Raw genomic sequence first — 26,829 nt, forward strand, 5'->3', positions numbered from 1 at the left:
GAAATGGCATAGTGTGGTGATCTAATACATTATGTTGTCAAATTAAATATGGAAATTTGCCTTTTTGTCTTTCATAAATAATTTTCAATTTTGAAAGATTTTTTTTTGTTTTTTCCGCAGAAATGGAATAAATGTTGTGGAATAAGATGTGATCAAATTAAATGTGTAAATTGACACTTTTTTAATTTTCTTATTTTCTTTCTGCCGTCCTTTTTCTTTCATAAATTATTTTTAATTCGTAAAGGTTTCTGTTGTTTTTCTTTGCGTAGAAATGAAATAATATGGCGAACTGACATGTCAAAATAAACGTGGACATTTAGCTTTTTCATTTTCTACTTTTCTTATTTCTGTGTGTAGTGATTAGTGACCGTTAATCGACAATTATTCAGAAATCGTGAGACGTGGTCTGGTGTGATGTAGGTTTCAGAAAAACATTTTCTTTATCGTGCCAACGTTTCGATCTTTATTGAGATCATCTTCAGGGCTCAGTGTTTGTCTTCTGTGTAATTGTGCCATTCTTGCGTGTCGTGAGAGAGTTCTTATTTATGTTCTATTTCTTTCATAAATTATTTTCAATTTTGAAAGTTTTTGTCGCTTTTCTTTGAGTAGAAATGGAATAATGTAGTAGTCTAAAAATTGGTTAAATTAAATGCGGAAATTTATCTTTTTTTTCTTCTTCTTCTTTCATGAATTATTTTCAATTTTGAAAGATTTTGTCGCTTTTTGAGTAGAAATGGAATAATATAATAGTCTAACAGTTGGTTAAATTAAATGCGGAGATTTATCCTTTTTTTCTTCTTCTTTCATGAATTATTTTCAATTTTGAAAGATTTGTGTTGCTGTTGTTTCATTGGAAAGGGAATAATGTGGTGATCTAACATGCCAAATTAAACGTGGAAATTTACCTTTTTTCTTCTTTCATAAATTATTTTCAATTTTGAAAAATTTTCATCTTTTTTTTTTAGAAATGAAATAATTTGGTGGTGTAATATTTTGTCAACTTAAATGGACAAATTTACTTTTTGTCATTTTCTTCTTTTCGTTCTCTCTTACTTTTTCTTTCGTAATTTTTTTTAGAATTTTGTACAATTATGAGCACCAACACTGTGAACCACTAATCAGATCATTAATTTTTCTTATTAGTCTTTGGGAATAAAATAAATACAAACGAGGAACTACTCAAAAGTAGTAAGTCGCGAGTCTAGTGACAGACACATCATCGGGGAGGATTATCTGGAAGGGTGCGGGATGATAAATTTCTGACAGAAGGATTAGTCTATCAGTACAATCGTTTATGAAACTTCTTGTAAGTGTATTTTTGCTACTTCAGACATATTGAATGTTAAAGTCGTTGTGAATAGCAATTTGGTTGGAAAGAAGCTTTGACGATGTTTCAGATGTTCCCCAAAGTTCAAGTCCGGGAATATATAAATGATTTTCAGAGTCAGTTTTGATTGTTTGTCCATCAGTCTTTGAAGAAGTCTGAAGTTTGTGTTGAAATCTTGTCTTTTGAGTCATTTATCCAAGGTAGGACTACATTAGCTGGTGGGATTATGTTGTATGATCAGTGTTATATATTACGTCCAATGATACTTCAGGATAGAGAGCTATCATAGATGGCTGGGTTGTATCAGTCGAGTACGATTTTAGGATCAGGTTGTAGGTAAAAGGTAGAACTCTCTTAAGCTTCCAGTGCAGCTCCGAGTGACATGCTGGACCGAAGGCTTGCTTCTCATCTATGAATTCACCGGAGCAACGCTCGTTTCTCACAAGAGAGGTAGCGATGATGCCTACACCGAGATGGCAACTTCGCATAGTGAAATGAAAACGCCTGAACCCCAACTGGTGGTCATGAATAAAGTTGCGGGAACGAACGATGGGAAGAATGAGCTTTATTAGTTTTTCTATGATTTGCCCCATAATTGGCAATAGACGAAGGGTAAAAGAAAGTTATGAGGTTTTTAGGCTTTGAAATCATTCGGACGCCGGAAAATTTCCATTGAGATGGGAAATATATACACAGAATTTTAAATGTAAGGAAAATAACAGTTTTTTAGGCATGTCGATTCAAACGAAAATTTGAAACATTGGTCTCATTCTCTTTCCAAATGGATTTTCTTTGGCTCTTTCGTTTCTGAGATGACGGGATATTTATTTATGAGAGCAAAGGCCGTGTCATCTATCGTAGGTGATAAGGATTTTCAGAAAGAGTAGGAATGTCTATTGATGATGGATCCGTCCTAAGATATATGATAGAGAGGAGCCACTGATGTCTTGAAAGTAACGGTCGGTTAAGTTTTAGGATATGGTAGTAGATAAAAGGTAATAAAACTCTCTTTCCTAACAGAGCAGTGCCTAGTGCATTCCGTAGGAAGGCTTGCTTCACGTCTAAGCCACAACTGCTGTTTAACCCTCGTCCGACTCCGACCGGGTCGTATGTGACCCACAGCCCCTATTTTGGTTGAGGGAAAGGGCCCTATTACCCTTACAGCCAGTTGTCCAGAAGCCGCCAAAGCTAACAGTTAAGTTTTCCAACGCATACTCAAAATTATTATGCTATTTTTTGTGATGTTTTATTATGGGTCGTGAATGACACACTTGTGTAACAAAATTGTTTACCTTTTGGTCGAGTATAGAAGTTCTTACTTTTTTATCTTGTGATGCCTTTATCTTGATCTGCCTGAACCTAAAGGGAGAGCCACAGGGCTTGTAAAGAAATCATCAAAAGTTCACGTCCAAACAGTCACACTTTGGTCCTACTGGTCTACTAGAGACTTGGTTTGTTGTTCATGGCTGTAGTTCTGGCAAGTTCAGGACTGTCAACAGAAGAGTTGTTCCACCTCACGTGGCCCTTCAATAAGACTGATTTTTCTTGATCATAATTTTGTTTGTATTCAAAATTTAATTCTATTGGTTCAAGACTTCGGAAATTGATAACAGTTTTGTGTAAGATTTCTGCTGGTGTTATTCCTTCAAATATTATCCAAGATAATTACATTTTATTTATTTATAAGGCTGAGTAAGATTGTGTGTATTCAAGTGGATCGCAAGACTGCTTCCTTACAAAAAAATGAGATTTTTAAACATTGCATCAATTATAAATTATATGTTTATGCCTAAAAGCATCTTTTTATTTATTCTGAATCCGAATGAAGCAATTTTTTAAACGAAGATTGCATTATTAATACTATGGGTCGCACATGATCCATGGATGGTGCCGAATTGTCAACAACTTAAAGGACATCGGAAGAGGGTTAATAAAACGATTTTTAATCAATGTTTTTGAGTATTTTGAAGAAAAGATGTTTGCTTTGTTACATTTTTATTAGAAAGTTGTAATTTTTTTTTAAATACATGCGCGTTAAGCAAATTGCTTTTTTGACTAATGCTTGAGAATGGCTGGTAAGTATTTTTCGTGTTCGTTGTAGTATTTCCACACTTATTTTGATTTTTTTTTCAAACATTTCCTTGTTCAATACTAAAATAGTTTTTCAGGGAAAAATAATATTTTATTATTTTAAGTACATTACCTAATAATTATTCAGAAATCGTGAGATGCGGTCTGGTGTGATGTAGGTTTCAGAAAAACATTTTCTTTATCATGCCAACGTTTCGATCTTTACTGAGATCATCTTCAGGGCCTGGGATTTATGAATATTGCTTAAATTATACATATACATACAAAATATGAATATTGAATTTATACAATGAAGCACACAACATAGAAATCTTAGGTTTAATCAAAGTATTGTACTCACTCAAAGTGAGTATTTTGGGTATATGTCACATAAAACATATATAACAATCATTACATTCCACACATCAAACAATTCTACATAGTCTTCAACAATTTTCTCTCCTTTCGTTAATAATCCTGAAAGGCTAACCAGGCCTAACGACAAACTATTACCCCTTTTTTCCATTGTCCGTCCCTTTCACCTCTAAGAAGCCGACCCCTCATAGAAAAGTGAATTTTTATCCCTTCTTCCTAAAAAGCAAACATATATAATCAAAAAACATTAATATCTCACAAACACTTTCAACAGGACACACAACAGTCACTCATCTACACAGAAAACACACACTTCGAGTGATATGTGCAAATTCTTTGATTAAACTTAAAATTTCTATGTTGTGTATATCAATTTGTATTCATAACTTTGTGTCATGTTAGTAAATCCCAGGCCCTGAAGATGGTCTTAATAAAGATCGAAACGTTGACACAATAAAAAAGATGTTTTTCTGAACCTACATCACACCAGACTGCTTCTCACGACCTCCAAATAATCATTAATTAATGCTCACTAAATGCTACACATCTTTATTTAATTTTGACACTAGAACCCGGATTATCACACTACGACCATCGTTGTTCCTTTAAATTCAGCCATTTTTTAAGAAAAAAGACAAGTGTGCCTTATGTAACTCCCGTGCCAATGAAAATATGTCTCATACTTTAGTTTAATGTTCGTTAGTCAGAAGTACAGGTTCTATTTTATAGGATGTCGCTTAAATATATAGACCTTTTAGCGATAAAAATTATTTTAAAATTTTTTTTTACTTATCGTAAATTTAGGAAAGCGTGAGCATATAAGAAGTAAAAGTGCAATTGCCTTTTTTAATATATGGCAGATCATTTTTTTTCACCTACATATAAACGAATGAGGACATCTTTGATTTATCAACTGATTTCGGCCATTTTATTCAAATTTTGTCTATTGTCTTTGAATTCTTGCTTTCTGAAATGTTAAAAATTCCTTATATGTTCAAGACTTTTGTTAAATCTTTGGGTTGATAATCGTCAGATTGTTTATATGAGTTATGGGTCATCAATTTGGTTTGCCCCCTTGTAAAAAATAATTTATAGGGCTTTTTTAATTGAAGAAAGAAAATCTTTATCAGTCCATAACATACGCCAGCATTTACCCTGTTAGAAATTAATTGTTTTGTTTTCTTCCTTGTTTTGTGTATGTTTGACTCATCTCGAATATTCACTTGTGTTCTAAAATAAAGCTTCCGTTTCAGAAGATGACAGTTATGTGATAGACCTTTCTAGTCATTTTGATGCCATGACTGACACTTCGTTCACCCACATGCAAGGTGATTTGGATCAGCAGAGGTTGCTCGGCGAGAGGCAGGTGTCTTCTGCGTATCCGGTCATCTCCAAAGAATTTCACACCCAGGAAAGGTAAGCTGATAACGATTTGTCAATATTTCGAAACTGATACATCATATACATGCGTTTTAAATTTTAAATTTCTCAAGCAAATTAATTAAAATGTTTAATAAATGCTGACTGTTTTCATATTGGTTGATTGTAACGATCTTTTTTTTCTTAAAAAATTGGAACATTTTGCTTTTTATAAATAAAAATCGGTTGATATGACTGGATGAAGTCGTCGTGGGTGACCACCGCCCTTGACATTTAACTGCTTTGAAAGAGGTCTTAGAGTCCAAAATCGACTTGAATATAAAGTTCAACTTAGTTCAATTTTTTGGCAAAAATCTGGTCTTCTTTATCTGAATTTTACACCACCTTCCGCTGACTTTCCCGTTTGCGTTATGCTTTTATAGACAATCAGTTGGGATTTGTTATTTTTCGTAAACCCGTATTGGTTTTTTAATGGTTTATTGGCAAGTGTTGCTGGATAATTTTTATCCCTTAAACATAAAATCTACCAGAAAGAACTTCATTGTTCGCTAGCGACTTAGGCTAAGAATATTTTCATAAAAATGAATTAATTAATAATAGTTTAACCTTCTAATATGTTTATTTTTCAAGTGGACTATTTAAATATAAATGCTATATTAGGGAACCAAAATAATTAACAAATATTTAAGTTTTTCCACTAAAATAATATTCGGCTGTTTTTATTATTTTAAATTTTGATTATTAAAAGAAATTAATATTATTTTGATATTATACCATAAAATAAAATCTTATTTTAAAGATAGAAAAAAGCAACTGAGCAAGATAAACGAGCGAAAAAACACTTTTGTGGAAATTTGGCGATTTACATTGTATATTGATAGTGAAAGTAAATTGTTAAGAAAATTAAGAGTTAATTTTTTGTCATTTTATGGTTTGATTGATAAACTTTCAGTTTTAAAAAATAATAATACAAATTATGCTGAATATTATTATGAGTATTGCAAGCATTCAAAACCTCTTTATTGTAATATTGTGATGTTGCAAACATGTGATTTCTGTCCAGTAGAAAATTTTCAGAAAAAAATTTTTTTCCAGGGCCATAGATAAACTTTAAAGAACTTAATTAAACTCAAATTTTCTGTCGTTTTTTTTTTTTTTTAGGTTTTTTAAATAAATTTTTAATTTTTTTTGTATTTTGATAACTTTTAGCACGTTCTATACTCTTCTCGGTAAAATAATTTATTTAGTATTTATTATTGATACTACGCTAAGAATTTGGTAAAAGCAAACGCAAAATATCGCGCTGCTTTAAATTTACACTCACACACACATCGCTCCCCTCTTTTCCGTAGATGTTTCCCTTGAAGTTAGTATCTCGTTGATCTGCTCAGTTGTTAGTTAGCAGGCAGCTAGTTTCACTTGGATTAAACTCTCATTTTTTTCCTCCACTTTCTTGCGTAATTGCGCTAATTTTCAACCCGGGGGGGCGAAATGTTTCTTGCATTGTTCCAGTTCTTGACTGTTGCGTAAGATTGTTGTAATAGTCGCTTCGTAACGTTTAGCTTTCATCCTCGCTTTTTCGTGTCTTTCTAATCCTATGGAAGTTATCAGTCAAACGAACGTACCTGTAGTTGAAGAAGAATCGAGGTAATTATATATTCTGTTGCTTAAGACGAAAAAAAGGAAATCCTTATGTATAAACGATCTTTATTTGTCTCGATTAAACACTGTTGATGTGATTCGTGTCAAGGCTGCTTCAAACATTCAGCATTAAAATAGTTTCAAAATATTATTTAACAAAAACTACTGCATAAAAAATATAAACATATAGTTAAATAATGTAATATATTAAAATGTAAGTTTAAACAGCCGACACGTTTTAATGTTGAAATATTTATTTAAACTAATTTAATCCTGGAAAATTATTGTGACTCACTTCCTCAACATGAGAAAAACCCTTAATTTTCTATTCTATTTCCTTTTTTTACTTTAATTTTATACGTGCTTCCTGTTTACTCAGGTTTCGACCGTTCGAAAATACTTATCTTTAAGGAATGTTCTATTAATACAGCGCAACCCCCTTTTATAAATTGCAAAAAAAAAAACAAATTCTATTAATAATGAAACTTTTCTGAATAGACGCACATACTATGCCGCCTACGCTCAATTTTTATACACGTCATTTACAATCTTTCCCTTGACTCTTCACAGATTGGCTTTAACCGTGTAATTTTTTTTTAAACTTTCAATTCATTTACGAATTTGTTTCAGATACGATCAACTCTTGAGACGCGCGAAGACTGAAGACCTGACAGAAGTATCCGGCATCGGTTGTCTCTACCAAAGTGGAGTCGATCGATTCGGTAGGCCGGTCGTAGTTTTCGTCGGCAAATGGTTCAAGTTCAAGGATATCGATTTAGACAAGGTCAGTATATCTATTTTTACCATTTTGTTTATCCACATATAAAGAAAATACTATAATAATATACTACTTGAGCGAACCTAGTGTAATATGTACTGTATTATGCATAACATGGCAACCGCCTACCATCAAGTACAGATCTGTGTAATAAATTCAACTAGTCTTTGACGTTCTAATATCGTTTAGATGATTAATAATTAATAATATATAGTTAATTTATCTTCTTAATCGTTTAGATTCAAAAGATAAACTTTTTTAAATAAAAAATATCAATCTGTTTGTTTAGATGTCAAATTTTGATCAGACTAATAAATTTAACATTATATGTGGGTTTACAATTTCCAAACTAAACACCTTGGTATTTAAGAAATGATATTTTAATGTATCATCCTACTTAACTTAATTTGTCTTAAATTTAAAATTAAAAATTTAGAAAATTATTCCCCAAAGGTATTACAAAAATTGCTAATACAAAAACCTTGGTGACTAATTTAATAATGAGTTTTTTATTATATTGTAATATAATAAACTTTTAAAAAATACATATAAAAAATAAATAATTTAAAAATAAAAATATATATAAAATGATATTTTAATGCATCTTTCTACTTAACTTAATTTGTCTTAAATTTAAAATTAAAAATTTAGAAAATTATTCCCCAAAGGTATTACAAAAATTGCTAATACAAAAACCTTGTTGACTAATTTAATAATGAGTTTTTTTATATTATAATATAATAAACTGTTAAAAAATACACATAAAAATAAATAATTTAAAAGTAAAAAATATATAAAATGATATTTTAATGCATCTTTCTACTTAACTTAATTTGTCTTAAATTTAAAATTAAAAAATTATTCCCCAAGCTATTACAAAAATTGCTAATACAAAACCTTGTTGACTAATTTAATAATGAGTTTTTTTATATTATAATAAACTGTTAAAAAATACATATAAAAAATAAATAATTTAAAAATTAAAAATATATAAAATAACTGATTTATGAAATGATATTTTAATGCATATTCCTACTTAACTTCACTATTTTTTGTGGTCCGCTTGGCCAATTAATAACATTCAATTAATTAAGGTTTTAAGTTGAGATAAAAAAGTCAATGTCACGAGCAGGATTCGAACCCACGACCTTCAGCTTGATACACTGCTACTCTACCACTTGTGCTCACACGATGTCACGATAGCTCAAGAAGCAGGTGAACTCCCTCTACACTATAGAAGAAAATTACTCGAACTAAAATACCTTGCAACAATATTATCTACACCTTTTCATCCACTACGGGAGCTTTTCCCTCCGCTACGACCCATTCCCTCAGAAACCGTGAATACAAATAACTCATATAAATGTCACTTTGCCTTTTGAGTCTTTGAGTTCCTAAACACCACAGACTTATCAATTCCCAAGATACAAAAGAAACATGTCGCCCCGATTCCGCCGTGGCTCATGCCTACCCCAAATATAAACTTTAATCTAACAAGATTTCCTAAAGAAAATACTCCCTCATACATTTATAAAAAAAATTTTTTAAGAATAAAAAGTACAATCCCAAATGCAACTTTCGCATTTACGGACAGTTCCAGTAACCCAAGTGGTGTCGGAGCAGCATTTGTTTATCAGGATAGAAAAATGATGTTCTCTCTTTCTCAGATATGTAATAACTGCACTGTCGAATTAATTGCGATCAATAAATGCATTAACATCCTAAACTCGAACCACACAGCTCTAGTTGTCTGCACTGATTCCCTTTCTGCTCTATTAACCATCAAAAACAAATTTTCCATAAATCCAAGAATCCAAGAGATTTTACTTGCTATAAAAAATAGTACGAGTACAGCAGTTAGTTTTTTGTGGGTCCCAGGTCACTGTGGTATAAAAGGCAACGAGGAGGCTGACCAAGCAGCGAAATGTGCTGCATCGAATGGTATTTACCGGAAGTGCCATGTGAAGACTTTGCTGTGTTTCTTAAAGGAAAAATTTGGAACCCCTGGCAATCGGAATGGCAAAAAATCGAGGTTAGATAGATAGATGTAATAATTCAGGGTATGGTATACTGCGCCCTTTAAGAGCTATTGTATCCCCTGTGCTCTGCTTAAAGCACATCGGTGAGTCCTATTTCATCAAGAAATTGATTAATAGGCCCGGTTTCAGTGGTTGTAGTTCTTTTATGGTCACATTGTACATCCCAAAACACTTCCTCCTGCGGGCTAGTGTAGCTCCGCAGTTTGTTAGTAAGTGTGTTGGTGTCTCTTCTGCTTCTTTGCAGAATCTACATGTGCCATCTTGGGTTATTCCAATTTTCTTTAAATGTCCATTTAATCTACAGTGTCCTGTCAGGAATCCTGTTAGGATTCGCAGTCTGTTCCTGCTTCCTTTGACACATTCTGTGATTTCTTTCTTGCCAAAGTTGGTTAGAAAATTCTTGGATTGTCTGTGTCCAATAAGTGAGTTCCAAAGTTCGCTCATTCTCTTTTTATCCTTCTGTCTGAGGTATTCGTTGATAGTGTGTGTTCCTATTCCACAGAAGGGTTCAGGTCCTATTAGCGGTGTGGCAGCCCCTTTTCTTGCCAGGGTGTCCGCTTCCTCATTACCTTCTACTCCCATGTGTCCTGGGACCCAGCAGAGGCTGACAAAATCGAGGTTAACAAACTCAGAGAAATTAAGGAAAGTGTCAGACAGTGGGACACGGCAATGCAAAGATGTTGAAAAGAAGAAACCGTGCTGGCCAGGCTCAGAATAGGTCACACAAGACTAACACATGGTTACCTAATGGCCAGAGAACCTCCCCCAAGATGCACAACTTGTGGTGAAATAATCACCATCAGGCATATTCTGTCAACATGCAGAAAGTACGAAGACCTTCGGGTCAAACTTAAGCTTGGAAACATGTGACCGAAATTTTGAAAGATGCCCCAGCTAACGTTAGAAAGCTTTTTGAGTTCCTAACTGAAACTGGGTTGACCGACAAATTGTGACGAACAATAAGTAGGAGGGCGGGGCGGCCTTGAGTGCGGGCGCGGCTCCTAGGGGGCCAGTGCTGGGGGTGGGTGGGGCTGGCCTCTGGGTTGAGTTTGAACCCCGGAACTTGGGAGGGCTGCGGATGCTGGCACACCATGCGCAGCCCTCTGAGAAGTCTGCCACTGTCTCTGTCTTGTGTGGAGAGGAGCTGGTGTGGGTGTCTGGTTCCTGCCTGGTCTTGTGGTGTCCGGTTCGCTGTGGGGGTGTGCCCGCTCTTGATGTCCCTGCCCCTCCTGGCTTATCGCTCTCTGTTTTCTTCTCTCATCGATTAATTCATCATCAAGGCAGTTTTGACCCATCGTGGTTGAATGCCTTTATAATTAAATAAATTTTAAAAAAAAACCTTAATTAATTGAATTCCTACTTAACTTAATTTGTCTTAAATTTAAAATTAAAAATTTAGAAAATTATTCTCCAAAGCTATTGCAAAAATCCGTTTTTTTTTTTTTGTTCTTAAAAACACTAAAAGTTTATAACTCACTAATTTTATTAAATATTTTTTGCACAGCCTCAGCAATTTCTTTTTTTCAAGTGAAGTAAATTAGTGAACTTCATTGTTTAATTAGATTTAGATCATTATCATATTGTTAAAACAGAATACAGTATTAATTACTTTTTTTAAACAGTTAAGCATTTAAGTGAGTTATTAACAGAAATAACAGAGGAACCAGGAATTCTGTTGTAGTTGAATTTTAGAAACGATGTTTCAGCCCCCCCTTCAGCATTCCTTTCATAAAATTTCAAGATAAAACAACCAGCATTCAATATGGTACATGACAAAGTTACACATAAAACAATGGGCCGATGCAACAATCACTAATGCATCCTAAATCTAAATCTGCTAAATCGGGCACTGGTTGGTGCCGTTGAAAGAGCCTGACATATCATATTTGGTTTTTAGGTGTCCTTTCATCCATTCGGGCAACCTAACTCAGTTTTAAAATCTGACATTTTCCGTACATATGGGATTTGCCATTGTACACACTGTGGTTGCATGGTCCATTGTTTTATGTAAGCAGACCAACTCAGTTGTAACATTTCCAACGACTGTCACAATGTTGGCTGTGATATATTTCCTAGGGAAAGTTAGGCTGAGTCGATCTTCAAGAAAATTTGAGAGAGAAAACTTAAATATGACAATCGGTAGACATATTTAAGATTGTTTTGTCTTCATGATGACCTTAAAATAGGTCAAAACCTTGGCAGTAACAACTGAATTTGCTTTTTTTCTTCAAGACCATACTATTGAGCCAAAGTGTTTGAGCTTATTATCTGCCAGCAATGAATTGACTTATAATTGTCTATCCTTATTAAATCTAGTTTTCCCTAGAAAGGTGGTTTAAAAATGTAAAAATACTTTTTTTTTATGTTCCTTCTTGTTTTTATCTTTCAAACCAAAACTGGAATCAGTTCTGCCCAAACAACCTAGTATGAATTCGTTTTTTAATCAAACTTATTGCATGGTGTATAATGATAAATTTGCATAACTAATTATATTTAATTTTCATTGTGCAGTAGCTAAAACAAGAAAACATGATAAAAATATGTTATTTTTCTTTTACAGGCCCTGTTGTACCTTATTTATTTACTGGATCCACTTGTTAAAAGTGATTATGTGATAGCTTACTTTCACACGAACACTTCAAATGCTAATTACCCATCATTTGCTTGGCTGAGAGAAGTTTATAATATTCTTCCTTACAAGTATGTTTTCGTTTTAGAAAACAATATTATACATTTTGTAATGAGCTTAAATAATTTTCTGTTTAGATACAAGAAAAACTTGAAAGCGTTCTATATCGTACATCCAACATTTTGGACAAAGGTGAGTACTGATAATTTTTTTAAACTCTAGTTTTGCATTTAAAAAAAAAAAAAATGAACTCGAAGACAAAAACTGGACACTTGTATTTATTTATTTTCCCATTAATAGTTGACTTAAAATGTAAACCCAACACTAATAACTTATTGTTTACATTTATATATTACTGATCCGTTTACACCTTTTGATTAAAAATAAAGAAAATAAGTTCATTTTCATCCTTTCCAGAGTCAATTTAATTGGTTTTTAATTTTTTTCTTTGGTGAATCAATAAATATTGGTAAAAAATTAATTATTATGGCTTTTCTTAAAAGCATGGTTTTAAGTCAAGAAGATCTTGCCCAAACAGATGCTTTGGCCAGTGATGGTTTTAGCATCCATTACATAGCTCAAGTACTGGGTTTGCCATACAGCGATGGTATACTGTGGTTTAAGGCCACCAGAAATCTCAATCAAAGAAGGTACTGGTCAACTGAGATATACAACTGCTAGAGACAATCATTTTATTGTTGTTGCTGCACTGAGGAACCATCATTTAACAACTTCCTTGATAGGTAGTCAACTCAAAACATTTTGTAATGTAAGAGTGAGCTCTAAAACAGTCATCAGAGAATTCATGAGAATAGCTTATTTTCTCTACTACTGGAGAAGCATTGAATAAAAAGACTTCGCAAATCAGCATCTCGCTTATACACTTGAACAATGCGGGGGGATCTTCGCAGATGAGTGCCAGAACTCAACTAAACAGATGACGAGAACCGTGTGTGGAGAAGACGTAGAGAACATCTTGCTTCATGTACCGTGCGTGAGTCACAGCCTTTTCAAAGACACTTATTGTATGGGGTAGAATCAATGGCCACACTGTTATCGAATGATTATACAGAATGGATTTTTGACTGCACAAGGTACATTTAGGAAGTTGTGGAATGATTTTTGATTGCACTAAGTTATGGTCTCATTGGCTCCATTTATTGGGGACAACTTCATGTTAATGCATGACTGCATGTAGCTCGAGTTGTCACCCATTACTTGGTTGATGAAGGGATTACCAAAATGATTTGGTCAGCCTAATAAATTAAGATATCATTCGCTGTCTCTAACAAGCATTGAATGAACAGCTCCAAACTGCTCGTATTAAAGACAAAATCCGACCATTTATTTGCTCAATGTCTAGGAGCCTTAAGGCCCACCATGAGGCAGAGGAGGTAATACGTATTATTAAGAGCAAAACTAGGTAATAAATTGTTAAATTTTAATCTACACTAAATGATTTTCCGGTATTTTGGTGAATTTTTCTTTGAAACATCATAATCAAAAAAAAATATTAAAGCTCAACTCTTTTAATTTAGCTTACATGATAAGAATTGTAATTAATTTAACAATAAAAACACATATAGTTTGAAATAAATGACAAAATATGAGTGTCCAAAATATATAGTTTTGTCTTTGAGTGTATATCATTCAATTAATTAAGGTTTTAAGTTGAGATAAAAAAGTCAGTGTCACGAGCGGGATTTGAACCCACGACCTTCGGCTAGATACGCCACTACTCTACCACTTGAGCTATCGTGACTTCAATCCATTCAGGCACTAACTTCCCACCTTTTAAATTTTCCCTCCTTTTTTACCATTTTTCAAATGTCATGTAATCTATTCATTATTTCAATCTATGAAAAATGGCAAAAAGGAGGGAAAATTCAAAAGGTGGGGTTGAGGTGGGAAGTTAGTGCCCGAGTGTTGAGTCACGACAGCTCAAGTGGTAGAGTAGCAGCGTATCTAGCCAAAGGTTGTGGGTTCGAATCCCGCTTGTGACACTGACTTTTTTATCTCAACTTAAAACCTTAATTAATTGAATGATATTAATTGGTCAAGCTGACCACGAAAAATAGTGAATTTAATGAGTGTACATAATTTTTTTTTTTTAATGAATATATTTTGCAGATGATGACATGGTGGTTTACAACATTTATGGCTCCAGCAATTAAACAGAAAGTTCATAGCCTTCCTGGGGTGGAATACCTTTATCCCGTTATTCACCCCAATCATCTTGAAATTCCTGCGTTTATTACAGAGCATGATATGACTGTAAGAATACACTTGAACCTAATTTAAATGTCATTTTAACTGTCCCTGTTATTTCTTTTACAGGTAAATGGAATACGGTATTACAATCCCAGCTCAACCTAAAAATTGGATTCCTTCAGCACGGTGTTATTATAGACTTCTCGTGAAAACAATCAGTATTTGCTTGTGTCAATGATTTTAACTAGCTTAAAAATGATGATGATTAAGCATGAATGATGTTGGTATAATAGTTGAAAAATAAGAGTGTACTGGAGAGTACCGTTGTTGTAAACAATAATTGAAACGCGATGAAAAAGAAATGTTGTAAACGTTGAAAGACAATTATTTACCTTGCGTTCACAGAGCACAAAGGTATATATAAGATAGTTTATGAAAGTTGTTATACCTTTTTAATACTAATGCTGTTAGTTAACATCTTGAACCTATGTTAATGTTCATAATTTAAGGTTCAATAACATTGTTAAAAAAAAAAACATTAATATTTATTGAGCAGGCAATACAAATAACAGTGGAAACTAATTTTATACAGTTTTTTGAACAAACACTAATTTTAAATTTTACCAGCTAAAAATTATTGTAGTAGCTTACTAAGTTATTATTTTTAAATACACTTAGTCACTGTGGGAATTAGATATTTTTTTAATGCTAGCAATAAGTTTAAAAACAATGCGCTTAACTCTATTTTCTACATTTATTCATTGATTTAAGTCATTTTAAAGCTTTGATATAAACAAATCAGATATTTTAACTTAGTATATTTAAAATGTACAACACCGTTACTTGTCAAATAAATATATAACGTTATATAATATACATCATAGTTGTAGGTGAAGTACAAATATTATACTTGTTACAATAAAAATATTAAAATGTTACATGTTCTTCCTATTTAGAGTGCAAAATTGACCGAATGGCACGTAAATAGTCAAAAACTGGTCTCACGTTTGACTAATTATAATAAGGCTTAGAGTAGACAATTATTTTTTATATATTTTTCTTTTTTACTTTTTTTTTAATACAATCATCATCAATTATAGAATGAAAGAAACGTTGCAAAACATAAATGCGGAACCTCAACAACCCTTTTAGACAGGTTGCACTTTGTAATGAAATATTAAAAAAAGCCAATGTTATCTAATGTTCCCATTGCTAGGTGGAATGTTTAGTAAACATTTTGTAATTGTTAATGTTGTTGTTGTTGTCACATGCTATTGTAAATTAAGTACTACTTAGTGCTGATTCAATCATTTGTTTTAAACTTGCAAAACTAAATATTTAAAAAAGTATTTTTTGTGTGCCAATACAAACAATCGATACTTTCACAGTTTAAATGCTACCACTAAGTAGGACATTAAAATACAATATATGAAGTAAAGTAATATATTTTATTATTAAAAAACCTTTTATATATAATTTGTTGAAAATGATGTTAATAATACTTTTTGGTAAATTAGTAGTTTCGTTGTTAAATTGCATTTCCAATTTTGCATTTGTTAAAATTTATCTGCAATAAAATTTGATCTTGTTATAATTTCTTTAAGAAAATTCATTTTCCCCTTTGAATTTTTTAAAATTAGTTAAGCTGTGGGTGAAATTGGTAAAAAAAAAACAAAGGATAACTAATATATTAATATTTTTAATGATTATATGTTTAAACATTAATTTCATTAATTCGTATGATTTCAGTAAGGCACATTCATCAACATTTCAATATAATGTGGATGTAGTAAAGTTTAAGGTCATTATTTTATTTTATTTCAAAAACTAATATCTTCCATTCTTATTTCTTATGTACAATTTTGATTTTTTATTCAAATTCATTCTCAAATACATTTTTTTAAAATCTGCAATGGAAAACTGTCCTTAACCCACAAGTGGTCGCTAGGCTAACCTTCACTCTATTGGTCCACGTGAATTTTCCGTCACAGTTCTTTTCCTTAATAACAATGTTACAAATTTTTTTAACTAATTGATAATATCACTAAATAGGTAATTAATTCCTGCTTTACAGGAGGGCTTAACGTTCAACTACCCATTGGGTGTCATAGAACAACCAATCACTTTACACATTTTTCAAATTTCAACCTACAACCATTCGAATTTTCCCTCTTTTTGCCGTTTTCAAATGTGTAATCAGGAATGGATTCTCAGCGACTTATGAAGTGGCCAGGAGGTGCTGTTTAGTGAAGTGATACTTCTTTTACTTATTCAGTATTAATCTATTTACGTTTTAGTGGTCAATTGACCAAGTACTTCTTTCAGTTAATTATTCTTTCTATGTAAGGTCTTGGTTAGACAAAAAAGTCAGTGTCACGAGTGGGATTCGAACCCACGACCTTCGGCGAAATACGCCGCTACGCTACCATTTGAGCTATTGTGACTTCGATCCTGTCGAGGGAAAATTCGAACTCTTATAGGTTGAGAAGGAGAGTTGGTGTCCGAGTGGATCAAAGTCACGACAGCTCAAGTGGTAGAGTAGCGGCGCATTTAGCCAAACATAATGGGTTCGAATCCAGCTCGTGGCACTGACTTTTTTATCTCAACCAAGACCTTACATAGAAAGAATAATTAATTGAAGGGAGTAACTTGGTCAATTGACCACTAAAACGTAAATAGATTTTTCAAATCATTATCAATAAGAAAGCCATAGGCTCTGCTGGGATTTGAACCCCTCTAGTGTGTCAAATACGAGTCAGACTCCCTAAACACTCAGCCACGACAGCCCCTATAATTACTAAATATTTACATCAGATTTCACTTAACTTTTTTCAAGTTTTGTCTTAGTAAAACGGTTTAAGCGTTGAAACAGTGCTAATCACTGTAAGGTAAAGGTCCGGGGTTGAATTTCTTTTCTTTGAGTTATCTTGGGCATTATTTTTCTAAACATATTTATTCTTTTAGGTATAAATAAATGGTGACTTAAGGGGGTGGGGGACGAGATGGCAAATTTGAAGTCATCCGACTCATATTTGGCTGCACTAACTGTTTTCTAGGTTCGGATCTCTGCTTAAACCATGAAATTTAATTGATAATAGTATGAAAAGATGATGTCAAGTGGTGTCTGCGACACTCAACAGATAGTTGGTTTTTAAAAGCTCCTATATGACTGGAATTACTTTTTAAGACAAGTGTGTAGTATTTGCACTACAATTTGTTAACTGATACAAATGTACTCTTTTAACCCATTATCAGCATCTAGAAATTGTATTAGTTGGTAATTAATTGTGATAAGTAAAAATTGGAAGAAGAAAAATGTATCTATAGAAAAGAGGGCTTTAAGTAAATAAAATTCTCTAAAATTAAATGGTAAAATAATAAAACAGCTTAAATTTATTTTAACTTTCATAACATTAGAATAATAAAACAATAAATTGTTAGTTACTAAATTAATTGCTCTTTTTATAGTCTCTTGCTATACAATAAAAGATACAAATAAAACAAAAGTAAATTCCATGATCTAAATGTAAAAGTTAATCAAGGAAAATATAATTCTATGAATGGAAATAGTTTAGTTTAAACTTTATATGGTCACCAAAGTTTTAGATCTTAGAATCTAGATCTGTTGAATCTTCTCAAGATGCAAATAAAACTGGTATTTCAAAAACAGCAATCTGACTCAATTCTAAACTTTTATTATAAGAATTAATTAGTTTTTAAATCTCCTGTTGCAGAAAATTGGCTGTAAGCTCCTGCTAAGCTATCCTGTAGATAACACTCTAGTGATATATATGAGCGATTTTGTTTCACCATAAACCGGAAAAACTGTAATTTAATTGTTATCAATTTTAATAAGCTTTGATTACCATCGGTTTAAAAAGAATGCCAGATATAGCTTTTTGGGGGGAAATTTCTTTGGCAAAGCACCAGCATTCTTTTCCCAGCGCAAAATCCTCTCCACTGAAGGTCTAGATGTTATTTTTTGTCAATATAGTTCAATTATTACACATTCTTTCACGCATGGTTACACAATAATAAACTGTTTGGGAAAATAAAAAATATTTAGATATATTTGACATCAGCCTTTTATATTAGTTTTTTGAAACTGTTAGCTAAATAGATCTCGTTCCACTATTAATGCAATTTGAATCCATAAATTTCAAGATGGAAAGTAGATGTTAAACATATTTGGTAAGCTTGTGAATTGTTAATCAAGTTTCAAAGTTCTGATAAAGGGGATAGATATATTCCCCTCCCCCCAATGCTTGAAGAAGGGCTGTTTTCTTCCTTAATTTATCATTTTAATCAGGACAAAATGATAATAAAAAAAAGGTTAGTTTCTAATTGATCAAAAATCCATATAAAAAATATAATAATCATTTATTTTATTGCAACTACAATTTTACTACATCATAGCTTTTCCATCAGTCAATTTTTAGCCCATCAAAGAATACAATTTTTAAAATAAATACTAATATATTTTATAAAAATCTGTTTTAAAAGAAATGTAAGAATATAAACATTTATTGTACAATATATATAGAAAAACTATTTTCATGTAATAAAAATTAAATGCAATAAAAAGCTATATAATAAAATTCTTATATATTTGTGTGGTTTACATAATTAAAATGTTTTTTATGATTGTAAATTGATTATTTTGATTCTAGTCATGAGAGTTATTATGCAATAATTCCAGAAAAAATTGACCTACTTCTGGCTAAATTCATGTATGAGACCTATTGCCAAATTATAGTTGGTAAATTATTTTTTATGCATTATAAGAGGTTGTCAAAACTCAAGTAGCATCTCGTTTTATCCCATTTACATTTAACTGGAGTATTCTATGTCAATTTAACAACAAGAAAAGCTCAAAAGGAAATAGACTTTTAAAAAAGGCAATGTACAAAATACATAAATATAATTATAAATGAATACAGACAAAACAATAGCAAAGGTAAACTTTTTGATAATGAAAAGCTTAAAAAATGAAGAAAACTTTATTGACTTAATTATTTTTTGTATTATCTATTCCTCTTCCATTGCTGTTGACAAGGCTCTGGTGCCGGGGGAGTTGGTGGCCGCAACGGTTTAGGCGTTGACACGGCGCTCATCACTGTAAGGTAAAGGTCCCAGATTCGAATCCAGCAGCCCTGCGTTTAAACCCGACATACTTACATACTTAAATGGGCTGTTTTTCAAAAACACCGGCACCCCGAGGGTTGATATAACCTTTGCTGTCGCGAACCCTAAAGAAAGAAAAAAATCAGTTAAATCACATTCGTTTATGCATGATTACACAGTAATAAGCTGTTTGGGAAAATGGACAAATATATAAGTAATTGATATCAGCCTTTTATATTAGAACTTTGAAACTATTACTTAATTCCATTCTAAGGACAGGTTGCAGATCTCATTTCTCTATCCACTTGGAAATTCACTTTTTTGAACCCATAAATTTCAAAATGGAAAGTAGATGCTTAAACATATTTTGTAAGCTTGTGAATTATTAATAAAGTTTCAAAGTTGTGTTCCCATGTATCCCCCCCCCCCCCAATGACGAAGGACTGAGTGTTTTTCTTTCTTTCAAATTGACCTCATCCCTGATTTTTTAACACAAAATGATAATTAAAAAAAGGTTAGTTTCAAATTGATGAAAAATCCATATAATAAATAATATTTTATTTTATTGCAACTACAGTGTTACTAGTAATAGTTTTTCTATCAGCCAATTTTCATCCCATCAAAGAATATATTTATTATTTTTAAAGTAAATATATTTTACTTTATAAAAATATGTTTAAAAAATGTAAGAATATAAAAAAAAACATTTTATTGTACAATACATAACTAAAAAAACTATGTGTCGTGATTAGTGACCGTTAGTTGATGTATTCGAAAATCATGAGATGTGGTCTGGTGTGATGTAGGTGTCAGAAAAACATTCTCTTTATTGTGCCAACGCTTCAATCTTTATTGAGATCATCTTCAGGGCCTGGGATTTACATTGTTTAAATTTAACAAAAACATGTAGGATGTGAAAAAAGTGAATTTACACAGAAAACAAACACTTTGAGAGAGTAGAAATACTTTGATTGAATTTAAAAAAAAATTTTTTTTTGCATTGTATAAATTCACGTTTTTCCACATCCTACATGTATTTGTTAAATGTAAACAATGTTTGTAAATTGCAGGCCCTGAAGATGATCTCAATAAAGTTTGAAACGTTGCACGATAAAGAAAATGTTTTTCTGAAACCTATATCACACCAGACTGCAACTCACAATTTCTGAAAAATCATCAAAATTAACGTTTTTTTTTTTCTTATATTTTAATTTATTTTTATTGAAAACCAACGCAGTTCAGAAATACATATTATACATACATATACAATTCTACCCACTTGTTTAAAACCAAGGGAGTAAAATTAACTAGTACCTTAGGGAAAAGTGCAACAGTTACATCTTCAGACTTTATAGCTTTCTACAGATCTGGTCTGTAAGAAATGAGGAAGTTTTTAAAGTTTTACTGCTTAAAAAAGATCCACGAAAGTGGGCAAGAACTAAAGTTCAATTTAAAGAAGAATTAAAGGAACTAAATCGTTGAACAAAAATTACTTCAGTTTCACAACTAAAATGGTAAACATACGTTTAGTATGTTTAATAGAAAAACAAAAAGGTAAGTAAATTTCAAATACTTAGCTAATAAACATATTTGTTGCATAACTATAAAGCAGGTAAGGGCCGCAATAAAGCTTTTTTCTCAATAGTTTTTGAGATATTTAACATTTTAGTTATTTTAATTTTAGTTTTCTTTATTTGCGTTGCCCTTCTTTCTTTCTTTTGCTAAGGATAGGAGGGCTAATTATTCATTTTGTTTATTTGACTTAATAGTTAAACTCTAACAAGATCATTATTCGGAAATCGTGAGATGCAGTCTGGTGAGATGTAGGTTTCAGAAAAGCATTTTCTTTATTGTGCCAATGTTTCGATCTTTATTGAGATCATCTTGAGGGCCTGGGATTTACAAACATTGTTTACATTTAACAAATACATTTTGTCTGTATTTATTGGGTTGTCCGGAAAATAATGCAGGATTTTAAGTTTTCATTAAAAAAAATCTATATAAAATATTCTGTTTACGTTTACAGGATTACTCATTNATTGAGAGTATGGGAAATTATTTTGATTAAAGAACATTGCTTTAAAGTAACTAGTTTCTTTTTTTTTGTTTAATACCAAAATCCTGCATTATTTTCCGGACAGCCCAATATTTATAATTATATTCTTTTTTTGCACATTGCCTTTTTAAAAGTCTTTTGAGCTTTTCTTGTTTTTAAATTGGCATATTTTGCAAAAAAAAGAAAACTCCAGTTTAATGTTAATGGGAGAAAACAAGATGCTTCTTGAGTTTTGACAATCTCTTGCAATGCATAAAAAAAATTACCAATGGCTTTAGGTTTTATACATGAATTTAGCCTTCTGTGATCAAAAGTAGGCCAATTTTTTCTGGAATTATTGCATAATAATTCTCATGACTAGAATCATAATAATCAATAGGATGTGAAAAAGATGAATTTATACAATTCTAGAAATTTTAGATTCAATCAAAGTTTTTGTACGCACTCAAAGTGTTCGTTTTCTGTGTACAAATACATTGATTGAATCTAAAATTTCTAGCATAGTATAATTTTTTTCCCACATCCTTATGTATTTGTAAAATAAACCAGACTGCATCTCACGATTTCCAAATAATAAAAAAACTATGTTCTAAAAATTAAATGTAATAAAAAGCTACATAAGAAAAGTCTTATATAATTGTGTGGTTTAGACGATTAAAATGTTTTGTATGATTGTAAATTGATTATTATGATTCTAGTCATGAGAGTTATTATGCAATAATTCCAGAAACAAATGGCCTACTTTCGGTCACAGAAGGCTAAATTCATGTATAAAACCTAAAGCCATTGGTAATTTTTTTATGCATTGCAAGAGGTTGTCAAAACTCAAGAAGCATCTTGTTTTCTCCCATTAACATTAAACTGGAGTATTCTTTTTTGTAAAATATGTCAATTTAAAATCAAGAAAAGCTCAAAAGATTTAAAAAAAGGCAATATGCAAAAAAAAAGAATGTAATTATAAATGAATGCAGACAAAACAATAGCAAAGGTAAATATTTTTAATAATGAAAAGTTTAAAAAATGAAGAAAATTTTATTGAATTAATTATTTTTTGTATTATTTATTCCCCTTCCATTGCTGTTGGCAAGACTCTGGTGTTTAAAGTAGAAAACAGCAACTTCTGTCTGCTGCATTCAAGTGTTATCAGATGTGACCTGCTTTCGGCTGTCATTGTGTTGTTGGCTGTTTCCAACTTCCAATAACCTTAATCACACATTTAGTGCCAGATTTGTTTTTATTTATTTATTTTTTTAAATTATTTTGTAATTCAACACCGGGTTTGGAAACAGCAACATGTCAAGTTCAGATTACTTTGATTTGAAGTACCTAAGCAAATGTTTTGAGACATCAATGGAAGCAGATAAAGATATTAAACTTGAGCCTTTTCTCCTGGGTTTCCAAGAGCTCAACAAGTAATTATTTTTTTTATTTGAATTTATTATATATTTTGTGTTATTTTTTTTAAAAGAAATTTACTGGAATTTAACGATGTAAGATGTTTTAATTAAACATATTGTAAACTATAGAATATGTAATATAATAATATTGTCCTTGAACAGGAGTTGCATAATTAACATACTGCAGCAAAATAAAAATAGGGGGAAAAAATATTCTTGATATAATACCACACTAGCCCAAGTACTTACTGGGCTTGGACACTAGAGAATAAAAGGTTGAATAAAAAAGTTGATATATTTGTTAAAAGGAACGCGAGTATGGCTTGTATACTTGCAGATATTATGTCTACAATTTTACATTACTGGCTGACCTGAAAGAAAATATTAGGAATCTTAAGGATAGCGTATGGTCAAAAGTACCTATAGACTCAGTAAGACTAAATGGCAGGGTTGTTTTAATTGTTAAAAAAAGTTAAGGGGCACAGTAACAACCTTCGATCCCTGGGAAGAACAACAAAAAAAGTAGAGATTTCAAGAGCAATAAAAACACTTGTGTACTATCGATCAATACACTCTTTTCTCTCTCTCTCTCTCTCTCACTCTCTCTATCTCTTTCTCTTTCTCCCTTTTTCTCTTTAGATATAAGAGTGGTCCTCGAGACCAAATCTTGAGAGATAATGTAAATAAAGCGATATCAATCAATCAATCAATCTTTGGAGTCATGGGGATTTCCACTCTTTTGCACTTGTAACTATTTTCCTGAAAGATTTATTGCTTAAGAAAGGCTTTCCTAAATTTTCTTTTTCCTAGCTATTGCAAGACAGTCATATAAGGTAACTATTTCAGTCTCTTCTAGGCATAATTACAATTAATTAAGGTTTTTAGTTGAGATAAAAAAAGTCAATGGCACGAGCGGGATTCGAACCCACGATCTTCGGCTTGATACGCCGCTGCTCTACCACTTGAGCTATCGTGACCTCGATCCACTCGGACACCAACTTCCCATTACAACCGCACCTTTTGAATTTTCCCTCCTTTTTGCCATTTTTCATCTCAAATAAAAACCTTAATTAATTGTAATATATTAATTGGTCAAGCGGACCACGAAATTAGTGAATCTAGGCATAATCTACATTGGACATTGTTGTTAAGTCCTGTTTTCAAGCCATATTTTACTGGAGCATGCCCTGGAAATATACCTGTTGGATTCCCTTTTTTAGTGAGGGTGTACATTACCTGAAATTCCCTCATCACCTAGAACAGTAAAAATATTACACAGCTTTTGGCTGTTTAGATTTTACACACACAGATTCATATTTTAATTTGTGCTAAACTTTTATATAAAAAGAAAAGAAAATACCTTTTTAACTAGTTATTTTATTTTTGTGTAAGATTTTTAATTTAATGTTACAGATTCTGTGATCTTATGGGTGGAATATTGTTTAATGCGGTATCCACAGAAATTTCGAGCAAATCAAATATTTTGCAAGAATACCTCCAGAAAGATGCCGAAACGTTTTCCTCATTGCAAAAGATGATTGCTTATGAACGCAGGGAAAACCAACTAAATAATGGCGTTTGCGGCTGTAGAACGTTACTCAGGCTTCTAAGGGGTTTAGGTGCAAATTAATCATTATGAAATTATTTATATTTTTCACACTTATATTTTTCACACTTTTTTCCCAGACTTTGTAAGGACATTTTTTGAAAAAGTCTCCCAACTCAATTATGAAGATAGTACAAGCTCAGTTGGTACGGAAGCCTACAATCAAACTCTAGCACAGCACCATGGATTTTTTGTTAGACAAGCTGCAAGTATTGGTCTTTGGACATTACCTTCTAAGAAGGAATTATTAAGAAAGGTAACTGAAAGTTGGAGATTTTTTTAAATTTTTTATTTCAATGCATATGTTTTTAGTTATTTGGTGACAGAACTGATGAAGCAATGGAAGCTCTTCCAGTAGCATTGAAATCCTGCAACTGCACTTATTTAAAATTGCATGAGTTGTTTAAATCCAACAACCTTCTTGAACTTCCATAATATTGCAACCTTCATGATTTAATTGTTCTATTTTGAGGACGTAACCCACTGCAGTTTTTTGCTGAAATAATTCACACTGGCTTTATTTACCAAACCAACCTCAAAGTATACCATGTATAAATTTGCCAATTTTTTCTAAAATTAATATGCATTTTTATTTATGCTCATTCTTTTTTGTCAATTTTATTAAAATATGCAGTGTGCGCACAAATACTTGGCAGGATTCATTCTGCCAACAGTTTTGTCCTAATTAATGTTGAGGAAGTATAAAATTGTTTTTCAAACCTCTAATTAGACTTAAATATAAGCCAACATAAAATACATTTTTTTAAAACAAAATGAAAGAATAAAGTCATTAAACAATAAATATTTAAGAAAAAAACAATACTGTTAAACATTCCTATATTTTGTATGTTAAAGTAATATTGTGTATATAGTAAATAAGGAATTTATTTGAATTACAAATTTGTGTATTATGTTATTAATTATTATTATTATTATGTTAATTTATTGTTGTATTACAAAGTTATGTAAGTAGTTTTTTAACAAGATTGGTAGGGTATTTTTACCTTAAAAGGTCGTGTTTGTGTTCGACTTGTTGTCATCTTATTTCTGAAATAATAATTCTGTGAAGGATACAACTATATAAAGTAAATTAAATGTTAATTTTTCATTGTACTAATTTGACTATGCAATAAGTAATGACAACAGTAATACCATAGAAACCAACTTTTCTACCAAAAAAATTTTCTTTCAACTATTTATTATAAAATGTGATTCAAAATTTGTTTGTACATATTAAGTTTTATTACCTAATTAACTGCTTAGTATGTTCCCTTGTCCAATTCAGTTATTCAGGGTTTTTGTTTGTAAAGAATTGTACATTTTATAAATGAAGGTTTTAATTTTTTCGAGCCTCTGTTCTTAAATTAAAACATCTAATGAATGGAGAATACTATAGACAAAAATACTTCTAAATTATAAAAATTGTAAGACAATTGGACTGTGGCCTGCAAAGGCTGATTGTTGAAGGAAAAAAGGTCATTCTTATGATATTGTGTAGATTCCACTAATGGGGGTGAGGCCACGCAGGTGCCCATTGTGAGGAGATATTATCATGGTAGAGCACATAACAGACTGTAATGTATTAAGTCTGAAAATTAAAAAATATGATATCCCAAATGACCTATGTTCAGCCATAGTATATGGCAACAGGCATTATCTCAGGGCCATAAATATTTTCATTCCATAAAGATCTGTGTACTGTCATATATGTGATATGTGTTAGTGAATGAGTGAGTGTATTTATTAGCAAGAATGGCAGGGCTTATCCACAATTACCCTGAGGAATATATGACCCTTATATTTTGGGATAAGATGAATCCTAACCAAACTATTTTTTTATCTTGTCTTTGCGTATGTCTTATTTGTATTATTTTATGAAAAAAAAGCTCTGAGGTAGGATAAAAAAAGAGAGAGTCAGTTACTGTTATGTTATAACTTGGCTGGAGAAAGGTGGAAAAGAAATTAGAAGGATTAAAACACTAAAAATACAGGAAAACAATTGAGAAAAAACTAGCTAAAAGTGTAAGAGGTGTTATTAACCTATGAGTGGTCGTAATATGAGTTTTTCTGTCATTTTGCTGTGCTTTTTTTCTAAATAAATGGTACCTGTGTTATGTTCTAGTTTATTTTTAGAACCCTCTTTATCTAACAGGATCAAAACTTGTTGGCGCAGTGAGGAAAAATAAAAGATAAATC

The 26,829-nt window shown here is 31.6% G+C and overlaps 2 protein-coding genes across 3 annotated transcripts in view; both read left to right on the forward strand.

Moving 5' to 3' along the window:
• LOC106670104 (protein GDAP2 homolog) overlaps window positions 1-15,892 on the forward strand; it is a 34,723-nt gene extending 18,831 nt beyond the window's left edge. Inside the window, exons 7-12 of one of the 2 annotated variants that reach the window (XM_014400130.2) lie at window positions 5,026-5,188; window positions 7,424-7,577; window positions 12,171-12,310; window positions 12,377-12,431; window positions 14,370-14,513; window positions 14,577-15,892. In XM_014400130.2, coding sequence (XP_014255616.1) covers window positions 5,026-5,188; window positions 7,424-7,577; window positions 12,171-12,310; window positions 12,377-12,431; window positions 14,370-14,513; window positions 14,577-14,615 — 695 coding nt within the window. In that variant the 3' untranslated portion in view covers window positions 14,616-15,892. The remainder of the gene's footprint in view (window positions 1-5,025; window positions 5,189-7,423; window positions 7,578-12,170; window positions 12,311-12,376; window positions 12,432-14,369; window positions 14,514-14,576) is intronic. The other variant, XM_024230684.1, reaches the window with a different exon arrangement.
• A 6,869-nt stretch (window positions 15,893-22,761) lies between these two features.
• Window positions 22,762-26,747, forward strand: LOC106670108 (ceramide-1-phosphate transfer protein-like). Its single transcript, XM_014400154.2, has 4 exons — window positions 22,762-23,042; window positions 24,441-24,646; window positions 24,714-24,889; window positions 24,946-26,747. The coding sequence occupies exons 1-4, from the start codon at window positions 22,924-22,926 to the stop codon at window positions 25,066-25,068; spliced, it is 624 nt and encodes a 207-aa protein (XP_014255640.1). The 5' UTR covers window positions 22,762-22,923; the 3' UTR covers window positions 25,069-26,747.
• Window positions 26,748-26,829: the final 82 nt, after the last annotated feature.

The sequence above is a fragment of the Cimex lectularius genome, unplaced genomic scaffold (genome assembly GCF_000648675.2).
Source record: "Cimex lectularius strain Harlan isolate CLEC.00 unplaced genomic scaffold, Clec_2.1 scaffold40, whole genome shotgun sequence".
Taxonomy (NCBI): Eukaryota; Metazoa; Arthropoda; class Insecta; order Hemiptera; family Cimicidae; genus Cimex; species Cimex lectularius.

Coding starts and splice junctions, on each gene's coding strand:
- LOC106670108 (XM_014400154.2), top strand. CDS start 22,924: ATGTCAAGTTCAGATTACTTTGATTTGAAGTACCTAAGCAAATGTTTT. Junction 23,043..24,440: donor GGTTTCCAAGAGCTCAACAA/GTAATTATTTTT, acceptor TTAATGTTACAG/ATTCTGTGATCTTATGGGTG. Junction 24,890..24,945: donor AGAAGGAATTATTAAGAAAG/GTAACTGAAAGT, acceptor ATATGTTTTTAG/TTATTTGGTGACAGAACTGA.